Source organism: Streptopelia decaocto (genome assembly GCF_964273445.1).
Source record: "Streptopelia decaocto genome assembly, chromosome: 1".
Taxonomy (NCBI): Eukaryota; Metazoa; Chordata; class Aves; order Columbiformes; family Columbidae; genus Streptopelia; species Streptopelia decaocto.
In genome coordinates, this window is record NC_138663.1 from 39688539 (window position 1) to 39700885 (window position 12347).

At 52.8% G+C, this 12347-nt stretch overlaps 1 protein-coding gene across 1 annotated transcript in view; it reads right to left on the reverse strand.

Annotated features, from left to right (window-relative positions):
• Window positions 1-3767: 3767 nt before the first annotated feature.
• Window positions 3768-12347, reverse strand: part of CBX6 (chromobox 6) — a 17530-nt gene continuing 8950 nt past the window's right edge. Inside the window, 5 exon segments of the mRNA XM_082071572.1 lie at window positions 3768-5799; window positions 11474-11695; window positions 11697-12219; window positions 12222-12276; window positions 12278-12343. Of these exon segments, the coding sequence (XP_081927698.1) occupies window positions 5685-5799; window positions 11474-11695; window positions 11697-12219; window positions 12222-12276; window positions 12278-12343 (981 nt within the window). The 3' untranslated portion in view covers window positions 3768-5684.

A 12347-nucleotide genomic window follows, 5' to 3' on the forward strand; every position in this document is an offset into this window, starting at 1 on the left:
CCCGGCCCTGCCCCTCTTAGGGACCCCCTCCACCTCCAGCATCCCTCCTCGGGCTGCAAGTGCGAGGTGTCCGGGATGTGAGCGGAAAAGAGGAGCCGGAGACCAGGAGTTGAGGGGGGCACCGGGGCAGCCTTTCGGGCTGCTGAGGGACGTTTCCCGCCTTGCTTTTCTCCTAAAAATTAAACCAACAACTTTCCAGCTCTTAGAAATGCCTCCTCCGGGAGGACAGCGGGGTGGCTGCCCTGCTGTCCCACCCCAGACACAGCTGTTGCAGGTAGCAGCCATGGGATACCCTCGCCTTCTGCCCTGCACGCCCACACCATCCATTTGGAAAATAAATATATACATTTAATCTTCCTCTACCATCACTTTACCCTAAACCGCTTGTAAAGGAGATACTTCAGGCACCTGCTTTCTCCTTGCTCTGACAGAGCGCTTGCCGATCCAACACAAGCCCTGCCCTCTCCCCTCCCCAGGTACGCCGGGACCTCAGCTACGCAGCCCAGCCAAGCAAAGAGGAGCAGTGGAGGGAAGGCAAGCAAAATCGTTTTTAAGCTCTGCTCAGTAAAGGCAGGGAACCCTTCCTAGCCAGCAGGAAAGTAGCAGCATAGGTGTTTAAAACAGCTCCAGCGCTCGATATGAAACACTGGTAGGCATTACATCTTCTCCCCCTCAGGCATGTATGAGCAGATTGCAAGGGAGCCAGAGCTACAAAGGCTCCTCAAATTCAGCTTCGTGTGAGCAGGGAACTGGATGCTGCTGCCAGGGCATGGTCACCCTCTCTCCTCAAAGAGTACATTGCACCCCAGCCCCCCCAGATCCTCACCTGGGAGCCAGCAAGAGGTCTTCCCAGCTTGTGGTGCTAGGAGGCTGTGGGAGGAGGAGAGGAAGTCAGATGGGGCAGTTTAAGGAAGAGATGAAGGGAACCATGAGAAGGAAAAGCAGAGGTGGGTATGGAGTAGGACGAGAAAGTGGATGTGGAGAAAGCCCAGCGACAGGCACCTGGCCCGGCAGTGAGGCCAGCAAGTGCTCCGGGCAGGCGAATGCTTGGTGTGCTGGAATGAGTGGGTACTGTCGCAGGATGCACAGAAAATAGAATCCTGTGCCCTGTGGCATAGAGGGAGGCCACCAGCCTCCAACCTGCCCCTTCCTAGAGGTAGCAAGGGATTGCACCCCCTGTGTCACCCCTTCCTGCAGCATGCCTGACACTGTCAGCAGCCAGGCAGGAGCTGATTTGAAACAAAACCATGTGGGTGCTGGACCAACCTCCCCTATCCCACAGCGTGCAGCTCAGGGTGGGAGGGATCATAGAATCATAGAATAGTTTGGGTTGGAAGGGACCTTCAAAGCTCCTCTAGTCAAATCCCCTGTAATGAGCAGGGACATCTTCAACTAGATCAGGTTGCTCAGAGCCCTGTCCAGCCTGGCCTTGAATGTCTCCAGGGATGGGGCGTCTACCACCTCTCTGGGCAACCTGTGCCAGTGTTTCACGACTCTCATTGGAAAAAAAATTCTTCCTCATGTCCAGCCTTAATCTCCCCTCTTTTAGTTTAAAACTCTGGCTCGCTAATAAGTCTGTCCCCATCTTCCATCTCGGCCCCTTTTAAGTACTGAAAGGCCACAATAAGGTCTCCCTGGAGCCTTCTCTTCTCCAGGCTGAACAACCTCAACTCTCTCAGTTTGTCCTCATAGGAGAGGAGGGATGTCCTTACTTGCAACGCTGCACAGAATATCCTGTATGCCTCTATGAGGCTTTTTGGTTCCCAGGCTGGGGGAAGCAATGCTGTGCTGGGGACTGTGCACTGGACTGGCCAGCCAGATTTTATTGCCAAAGGCTGCAGGATCACGGTGGCAAGGTTCATCCCTCCAGCTGATGCCGCCGTGGCAACGGGTGGGGTGGATGAGCCTCTCCACATCAGCCGTGACCCACTTGCCCATGCCAGGAGGTGGATGAGTTTTTGCCACAGCAGGGCAGGGCTCACTGCTCCTGGGGTCCTGACCTCTCCCTCAGCAGGGGCCACAACTTCTTCCCAGAGACAAAGAAGTGGCAAAAATAGATTTTCGCAGGGGGTGATGACTCAGGCTGGGGAGTAGCCAGAGCAGCCTCCTTGTCCCGTGAATAGCAATTCAAAGATTCTCAATAAGCAGCTGTCTCTGTGAGGATGCAGTGATGCCAAAAACCTGCCCTCCTATGGGTGACGGGGTAGGGACAGGCAATGGGAAGGCTTTGGGGAGCCCTATTTTTAAACAGGATTGGTGACAGAAGCTGGTTTTAACAAGAACTCACAGATTCAGCCCAGAGGGATGTGGAGCAAGCGATTCAGGGTTTTTCTTCCATCTAATTAATGCCCGAATGGTGTCTTGGGCTGGCAGCTGTCCCCAGGGGATGGCTGTGGACAGGTCAGGGTGAGCCAAGAGGCCATCCTGCTGTGGTCCCTGGGTGAGCAGGACATTTGAGATGGTCTGCTGGCATGAGGGGAAGGACACCCCCTGCTCCGAGCCTGGCAGACATGCTGCCCCCCATCCTACCCTCTCTGAGGGAACGAGGCAGCCCTTTGCTGGCCAGGGGGAATGCTGGCCCACTCGTGATGCTCAGGCCCACACCATGGGGGGAGGGAGCATTTTTCTGGGGGAGGGTAACCCAAGGCTACTGCCCAGCCCAGGGGCACACCCAGGGCCACCCCCAGGGCCACCCTAATGAGGCAGAAGGGTTCCTCCACAGCTGCCACTCCACTCACCCAGCTCCACCTCCTCCTTAGACCAGGAGCCTTCAGTCCATCTCACTGAGGGATCTGCGGACTCCACATAGCATAGAAATCCTGGCTTCTTTCGTTATCAGGTCCCACAGCCTGGCAGATGAGGCTTGTGTCACCTCAGCCCTGCTACAAGCTCTACCTGCACCAGCACACTCATGCAGGACCTCGCTGGCATCTGCCTCTCCAGCCTTCCTCCAGCTCCAGAAATCGTGGAGACATCTGAAGAACCTCTGGCCTCAGCTGACCAAACAGTGACTCTCCCCCAGGAATCCCCAGCTCAGCCCAACCTTTCTCTCCAGGGTGTTTCAGTCAGAGACATCTCAATGGTGACACACTTCTGTCCCCAGCTGCTGCCCATTCCCAGCACCCAGAAGCACTGACTTCCCACTCTCCTCTCCTGCCCACCTGGATTCCCTCAGCACCCAAAATGCATCCACTTCCCTATCACATCTCACACCAATAGCACTTCCCCACCCAAAAATTTCACACCTTCCATGGGCTAGAGACTAATAGAGTGAATTTGGGGCTTTGATTGCACACATTAAGAGTATTTTTCACCGTATTTTGTGGATTAGCATGTCATAAAGTGCACTTAGGCATGCATTTTGGAGTTAGGAAAAGCCTAAAGCATTTTTCTGCCACAAAGTGCTAGGCCGTGCTCAGATCCCATTTCACTTTTAAAAGAAAAGGATGTGTGAGGCTCATGGGAGGTTCTCCAAAGCACGTTGGAGAAGATGCTCAGACTCCACTTGCCTTCCCAAAGTGCCCCCACCCCCCTTCCCTCAGCGTTACAGTAGTGTTACTTGTACGTTGTCAGAGCTTCTCTGTGTCCACAAAGGTCTGAAGACCCAAACCAGAACTGACCCACAGTGTGCAAGAAGGGACTAAGTGAGTTTCTGACTGACGCTGGCTTAGGACGGGTGTTTCAGGATCTCACTACCGGCTCCACAGGTCACTCAAACCCCAAGCAAGTCCCAGCCCAAGCAAGGAAGAGAAAACAACAGGTTTTGGAATGTAACAATTTATTGGGGTTAATTTTTAATTTTTTTTATTTTTTTAACTCCCCATTTCTGGCATTGATACAATATCCAAGAGCAGCAGAAAGAACAAAATGTACAAGAATACAAGAGTAATCAGCACAACCCCCACCCCCAAACCTGGAGCAAACCATTTTCTTGTGGGAAGCACCAGGGGAAGGGCTGATTCAATCACCCCTCCAGTGGCTACGCCTCCCACCCATCCGCTCTAGACAGAGTTTAGCCAGCTGGGAACTGGATTAAAAACAAAACAAAACTGAACAAACACTATATTTAAATGAAAATTGCAAGACAAAAAAAAAAAAAAAGATATACAATTCATCCGTGCACAATCCTTAAATGCATTTTTTTCAAAATAAAAAAATTACAAGATACATATTTAGGTTTATTTTAAATTAAAAAAAAAAATTACCACCTTCACTCTGTATGCCAGGTGAGGGGAAATAAAGAACCAGGTGGGTTGCACCAGAACCCTCAGCACTCTAGGAGTTAGGACTGACCTTCTCTAAGAGAAAGGATAAGGCTCTGATGCTGCCAAAACTCAAGCACAGGCAGAATCTGAAGCACCCAAGTACCACAGAGCTCAGTGGGGTAACTCGCCTGCTCGGAGTTCAGTATTTGCGGGAATCTTCAGGATTTGAGGCTAAGCTTGGCACTGGGGAAGGTGAAAGGAAGGAACAGATGAGGCAGGCCCCTGCCCTCCACCACCACCGGACAACTTTCTATCCAAAAAGCAAACAAACAGGGAAAAAAAAATCCCAAAATAGAGATAGTCCTCTATTCTTGAGCGTACAAGGCTTAATGGCAGAGGAGAGGAGAAGAGGAAGAGGACGACATAACCAAGTTGATTAGCTTGGGGAAGGCATGGGCACAACTTTTTTCCCGAAAAAAGTCACCACAATGAATATTTTTTTGTTGTTCTGTTTGAGAACTTGACCTAAGAAAACATCCCCCAGGGGCTGGAAGCAGCAGGTTCCCTCCAGGACAGCTAAAGAGCAACCGACCTGCTGCTCTGCCCAGGAGGAAACCTCAGCACCCCCGAGAGCGGGGCACAGCTGAGGGGCTGCTCGGGGGCACGATGGGGCCCTGCGAGTCCTACAATGCCCCAGAGCCCCATGAAGTGCTTTGATGCACACCCAGCCGTGCTCCCGCGCGTTAGTGCAAGCTCTAAGTGCTTGGCTGAGCAAGAACAAAGTCAAGAACCAGGGACCTCCAATGGGAATTAACACTTCAGCTACTTATCCTGACCAAGCCCTTTCCCTCCCATCAGATATATCTATTTTCTGAGCTGCTGCTGACACTGGTATCCACCTTGACTGCATCTGGCTGCTCTTCTGTCACCTCGCTTCTTCCCTACGCTGCAGCATGGTGCTTGCTGCCCACTGCCCTGCTCTGCTCAACCTGGGAGCACAGAGGACATCCCCACTCCTCCATCCCCAGCACCATGCCCTCCAACAGTCCTGGAGACCATCACTTCCCACCATACAGAAGCTGGAAGGGACAGAAGAGCTGCCAGAAGCTGCCCACCAACATAGGGGAAGGGCAAACTGACTACATCTCCCTTCATTCCTGGAAGGAGACATTTAAAGAAAGGGAGAAAGAAGAGCTCAGGGCTCTGTGACGTCCTTATGAGCGAGGCAGGTGGGACACAGAGCACCCCAAGGCTGCTGGCCCTGCGCAGACAAGGGCACAGACCCCACTGGACACATCAGTTTGATACAGGGAAACATGAAAAGGAGAGAGAAATAGAGGACGGAATGGCAAAGGTGAGGACGGAGATAATACTCCAAACATCTCCTCCCGTCTACACCCCCAAAAAGAAACCACACACATTGCACTCTGGGGAAGGACCTAAAAAACAGAAGAAAAGAAAATGAAGCCACTTACTCGCTCAACCCCAAAGCATTGATGCAGTTAAGATATTTGCTGGAGTCACCTCGGGAAGGAAGCACGGAGAGGGAGAGGGGGATTTCTGAAGCAGTACTCGGCACTCCTCCGGCGCTCCTCTGTGCAAACATGGCCAGGTCGGGCTGCCAGCACCCTTGGCAGGATGGTCCCATCCACCCACCACCCCTTTCGTGTGAGGGAGACGAGGCAGTGGGCAGTGACATGGCTGGCAGAAAGGCCACAGCAAGCCAAGAGGGAACAGAACCCAGGAGGCACCGAATCCCCAGCCCCAAATCAACCCTCTACAGCACCACCGCCTTCAGAGAGGACATCAGGAAGGCTGCGCGGGGGGTGAGACAGGGGGAAAAGCGGGGAGAGGGGGGGGAAGGTTTCTTTTATATTTATATATTTATATATTTATATATAAAAAGTAAATAAGATCCCAGCTCTTGCACGATTATTGGGCGATTGAAAAATGCAGCAAAAGCAAGCGACATTGGAGTAAAAGGATGTGCCAGGCAAGGAGGAAAAAGTTCTTGTTGGAAGGTGGGGAAGGAGGCGAAGGGAAAAAAGAAGCACTTAGCCAGACACGCACTCCAGGTTTGTTACACCTCCCTGGGAAAAAGGACCTGCTCCTGAGAAGCCCCAGTAATGCCACAGCTGATGTGGGCAGAAGCGTGAGGGGTCTTGGGACATCATCCTTCAGCACGGTAACCTCTTTGTGCCAGGAGGTCCTCAGGAAGGTGATCATCTCCAAACACCGGGAGCTGCCAAAACCTCCTCTACAAAGAGGGGCTGGGAAAGGGAGTGAAATCCCTAGGAAGACTCAGCTCAGACACAGCTCCTACCTGGTAAAAAGTAGGATTGTGGGTTTGTTTTTGTGGTTTTTTTTTTCCTTTGTTTATATCATAAAATCTCCCTGGGGACTTCAATAAGGGGAGACGCAGAGAAATGCTCCCTTTCTCTTCTGAAAACAGAAATTAAGCAGTGGCTCACCACAGCTGGGCCTGCTCACCACACTATTTCTCTGTTTTCCATCCCAGAAGGAGCTTGCATCTCATTAGTTTCACGCCTCCCCAGTCCCACTCTGCTCAGCGAGTAGACAGCAGGAGACAGGAGGCTGCCGCACCAAGCTAAAGGCCGTGGGAAGCACTGACAGAGCTCAATGGGCAGAGGGAGAAGAAGATCCCGTAAGCAGCCCAGGCTATGGAAGGCATCGAGACATCTGTCACCTGCCGCCACAAAGCCAAGGGCGCCAGAGAAGTCCAGACAAGAAAAGCTGTCCTAGTGTCCCCTGCCTGCCACCTTCTGTTCAGACACCAACATCTGGTGGCTTTCCTCTTCCCTGCAGTCACCCTACGTACCAGATGAATGCCCAGCAGAGACACCTTGGACGAGGAAGCCAGCACACAAGAGCTGCCTTCTTGCTTTGAAGAAATGTTCGGGCAGCTCTTCCCCACCACCCTGCAGGAAGCCAGAGCAGAAGGCAGCAGCCCTACTCGAGCACAGTCCTATTGGGGCACTCCCCAAAACCATTTGCTGGCCTCAAGAAGAGGGTCATTCCTCACTCGGCAACACCTTCAGAGCACACAAGACAGCCCTCTCATCCGCCTCTGAAGATCCGACAGCTGTCAGAGATAGGATGTCGGACTGAAGACTTGGTTCTCTGTCCTGATGTGGTGAATCCTATACGGAAAAATGCCAGTCCCCACCTGATGCTGGAAGAAGCTAAGAGACCCTATGGAGGGGAGGCATATCTGCTTCCCGGAGATAAGCCCACTGTGTTTTATCCCACTTGGATATGGGGGAGGGAAAAAGAGAAGAGACAGTGACTTGGCAAGGAAATGTACACGCCAACCCCAAATCTTAGCAGCTTGCTGTGCATGCAAAGTAAGTCAACTGTTTCCATGTCGCTGGCCCAATCCACATTCTGGCAGAATGCAACCGGCCTTTTCTGAGGGCTGCTCAGCTGGAAAACCACTTGGAGACTCCACCTTAGCTCACAGGAGAGGTATGGGAGGGAAGGGAACTCACTCCAACACTTGGGAGGCAAGGACGGGAAGGGTTTGTAGACAGGGTTCCTCCAACATGCAACTTGCCTTTTCAGCTCAGAGATCGCTGCTCAGTCCCAGAATGCCTTTCCCTCCAGTTCAAGCAAGCCAAACACCATCCCAGACACACATGCTTCGATACTACAAAATACTCTTTTCTCTAAGGACCATCTAATACCACTACAGTTTGTGCAATCACTGCATTTATTATTCATTTTTAAACTCTCTCACTCTCTCCCTGTAGAAATTTTTTTTAAACTTTTCTTTTTTTATGCAAAACTAATCATTTCACTTTTTCCACTCCATCATAAAATCTCCTCTAAAAACACGACGACAAGAGAACAAACATGGCACAGACACAGAGAATATTTCCCTGTTTTTGTTTCTTTTTCTAGGGGTTACGGGGAAGGGAAGGGGATACTTTCAAATAAACTCCTCCCTCAATCCCATGCCCTTTTTTAAAGGGCATGGATGGATCTTCTTTCCCATCTCCATTAAGGAGCAAGGGCAAAAATTCAGAAGGAGGAGTGTAACCCACGTGAATACGAAGGTAGGTTAGTCAGCCCCAAGTGGCTTGTCCACCTGAGGGAACTTGAGGCTGCTGCTGCATTCAAGTTAGCGAATGTCTAACTCAAACCAGCACGGGATCCTCATTTCGGATCCAGAGGTTCAGGGTTTGGTTCTCCCACCTGGTGACCAGGGAGAGATTTGTCACACAAGCAGTCGAGCTGTGTCTGCAAGCCGGATCATACTCCTTTCTTCCTCCACAAAGAGGATCTACTGCACGAGTTCCTCTGCCACAACAAGTCCCCTCGTCTCCTTGCCACAGGAAGAAGGTCCTCACGGAGTATCCCTACAACGACCCACTGTTTTGCTCTTCACAGACAGTCCCCTTGCTTGTCACTCTGGAGAAAGGCAAAAACCCTTCGATTAAACAATTCCTGTCCCCTGCCCCCAAAGAACACCATACAAGAGACACTGGGGAAAAGAATTCTGCCAAGCCAACACACCTTGGCCAAAACACATCAAGAGTTTCCTATTAAAGTTCCCTTTTATCTCCCACTTAAACGCTTCAATATTTTTTTTCAGAACCTCAATACCACGAAACAAAACACATCACCACATACACACCAAATAGCAACTTAACAACCTAAAGTGACTGGCCAGTTTGCATCCACCCCACAAAGGAGCTCCTCTTATCTCACAGCCACAGACTAGTTCTTGTTGAGAAAGGTGTTGGGGGGGGGGTAGAGAAGAATCTCCTTGAGATTTCCCTAAGAAAGAGCTTTTCCCTATGCCTACAAACTGCTCATCTTTGAAGCTGCAGTCAAATGGATAGGCTATGCTAAAATAAGGGATCCCCGGGTGTGCCAGGCACAGGAAAGATGCAAAATAAAGACACAAAAAATACAGGCAGTTATTAATACAGACACGCACACAAGTCCAACAAGTTATAGGAAGCCTTAGCTTGGTGAATGGATCAAGGAAATCTCTTTCTCTGTACCCCTAGCTTCAGCTGTGAATGCAGCAGCATCCCCACAGAGTCCACTAAGCTCTTTAACCAAGGAAAGAAAAAGAAAGAGGCGTGCAAAGGGTGGCGCTAACAGCACCTGGAATCCCCCTCGGACTGTCTGCGCAGACACTGGGCTGCAGCTGGTGTGAATTCTCTGTGCCCCACGGCTTTGAACTCCACCCGCTGCAAGGCAAGGCTTGTGGGGAGGGCAGCAAGGATTTTATTACACCAACCCAGGCGCTGGAAGCGGGGAAGAGACAAGCTGTGGGCACACAAGCCCTAATTAAGGTCAGAAGCTGGTCTATTCCCCTACCGCCCCAACAACACTCCTTGGGCAGACAAATATTACTTCTCTCCCACAAACTGCCTCCCTTCTACCCTCAGACCACCGAAACCACAAAAATCACTACTCCACATGAGAGCACTCCTCAGCCAGCAGCTCCAGAGCACCCTCATGTGGAAGCACCAGAGGGGATAATTCCACCTATGTTCACCCACCTGGGGCATGTTTGTAAGTAGCTGAGCCCCAGCGTGGGGGAACTTTTTTCCACCCTTTTCACCTCTGACTGTGTTATGTATAAGCAACACCCTTTTGCCCATCCCAAATACAGGGGACAGGGCTGAGACGGTGAGGCTCTCCCTTGATTGATCAGCACCTCTTTTCCTCGCCCCTATGGGCCAAGCCCTGTGCGAGTAGGGGCAGAAGGGAGAGCACAGGAACAGCAACTCACCGTGAAACTCAGGACCCATGCAGAAATGAAACAAGCCAGAAACGGCAGGTGAAAGAGAGCTTATTCTGGATGTGAACAAGGGTGGCCAGGGAAGGAGGGAGCTGTGGGTGAAGAACGGCAAGCTGTGGTCTTGCTCGCTCCTACTTGCTAGGGGTGAAGAGAAGAAATTTCTAGATCAGCTCACAGGAGCTCTGGGGGAAGAGATCCAGCGCACACATGTACGATGTGAGACAGTTATTTCTTATTAGCACCTTTGGTTGACAGTTGTAAGGGCCATTTCAGATGCTGAAAGGACAGAGGAGAACCCTCTTCCAGGCCATCCACCACATGGAAGGTAGAGCCCGAGAGACAAAAGGAAGCAGGAAGAGCAAACAACCCACCTTAGCATCCATCCATCCCTCCTTCCGAGGGTGCTGGGGAAGCAAAAGGAGTTGGAGGAAGCCCATGTGCAAGGCAGGAGACCAGCCTCACCTGGCTGGGGCAGCATCACGCTGTTGGCCTATCTTCCCCCAAACTGAAAGATGGATGCACGGCCCACTTCCACCATGGTAAGGCTGGGGGAAGGCCTCTCCCTCAAGCAAGTGCAAGTGATGAACACCAGGAGGAAGATCTGGGCCAGAAGCAGGCTCCCATTTTTCTTCCCTTCCCCCTACCAAGCTGAGCAAGTTGGAAGATGCAGGAGAGGAGGAGGGACCAGGCCACCTGAAAATGCCCATACAACTGCCAAGGTAGCACCAATAGTCAAAGGAAAGGGGAAGCCAATACAGGGTGTATGCTGCATGGGGCACCCCCCATCACCCCAGCTTTGTCTCAAGCACCTTCCAGGTATGACGCTTCACCTGCCCCTCTCCCCCTTGCTCTGGAGGCATCTGGATCAACCACTGCCATGAGGACAGCAGAGGAGATGGCAGATCCAGGCCAGAAGCCAAGAAGCGGAAGGATGGCAGGATTGGAGTCATGGCAAGGGGGAAACACAGGAATGGAAGAGACTGCATGCACATTGTGGGAGAAGATTTGGGGGGTGTGGGCAAGGGCTTCAAGCCTCTTACATCCTCCCCTCAAGGGTCTAGAGCTCCTCTTGATTTCTTGTCACAGACGGAAGGGGAAGGAGAGGGAAGAGCCCCTTCCCCACCACCCCCACAGGCACACAGACACGCTCACCCATCCCTCATCCCCAAAGGCTTCACCGCCCGTTGGACAACACCACATTCAAGGACAAACAACCACTCCCCAGCCCCACCACGACCCTCCCTGCCTCTCCTCTGAGCAGCAGGGACACCCAGGAACGGTGGGTGCCCCACTTCCCCCCAACTGACACCCTCCAGCCTCCAGACAGGAGGGAGCGGGGCAGGAGGAAAGGAGAAGGAAGGGTGGCAGTGAGGGCAGAGGGACAGCCAAGGGGAGAAGGAGAGAACCAAGGACAGCCATTCGCACCACGACTTCTCACAGGTATGCCTCCCCCCACGCCCCTGGAGCTGGGGAGAACCTGGCTGCTCACTTGCTGCCTCCTCCGCCACCACCGCCTGCCGCCACCTTCTCAAAATCCTCTGCGTTGCAGAACTCCTTGATGGTGACAGTGAGGAGGTTGCTGGTAACATCTGTGACCACCACATTAGAGCAAGGGGACATCTCGGGACGCCAGTCGCCGGCCTCCTGCTCCGGGTCAGAAGAGGAAAGGGACAAGGAGGGTGTCTGCCCCCCCGCCGCACCCTCCTGAGGGAGAACGCTTGCTGGTGGCGGCTGACTCAGGTGGGATCGAGAGGTCGAGGACCTCCGACTCGCGCCAGTCGGGGATGGCCGGGCTGAGGGTCTCGGGGAGCAGCTTCGGAGGAGAATCATCTGGGTCAGAGGAGGAGTGGGGGGCAGGTGATGGGCAGCCAGAGGAGCTAGAGCTGGGGGCATCATAAGGTGTGGAGCTCATCATGAGCCCGCAGGATGCTGCCTGGGAGCCTTCAGCCTCCCCTTTGCCCTCCAGAGAAGGGGCAGGCGCAGTGGATGGCTTGCTGTAGAGTGAAAAGGTGCCAAACTTCATGTGACGGATCTGGGTGCGCAGGACGCTCTCGCTGAACTTTTTGCTCTTGCCAATGACGCGGTTTCGGGACGGGATCTTGGGCCGAGCGAGGCCCCCAGCCCCGTTGGCTGGCTTCCCACCTTTGTCAATGACTTTGAGGTTGAGGATGATGCGGCTCCGCTTGGGCTCACGGGGTTTCACCTTACGGTTGATGATACGGACGGTCTCCGAGAAGGCGAGACGGGAGGACGGATGCCAGCCCCACCACCCACGCTCCCACCGTTCTGGGGGGTCTGGACGGGGCAGGGGACGCCGGGACATGCGGTGGCATCGCCGGATGTCTTTCTTGAGCCGATGCACC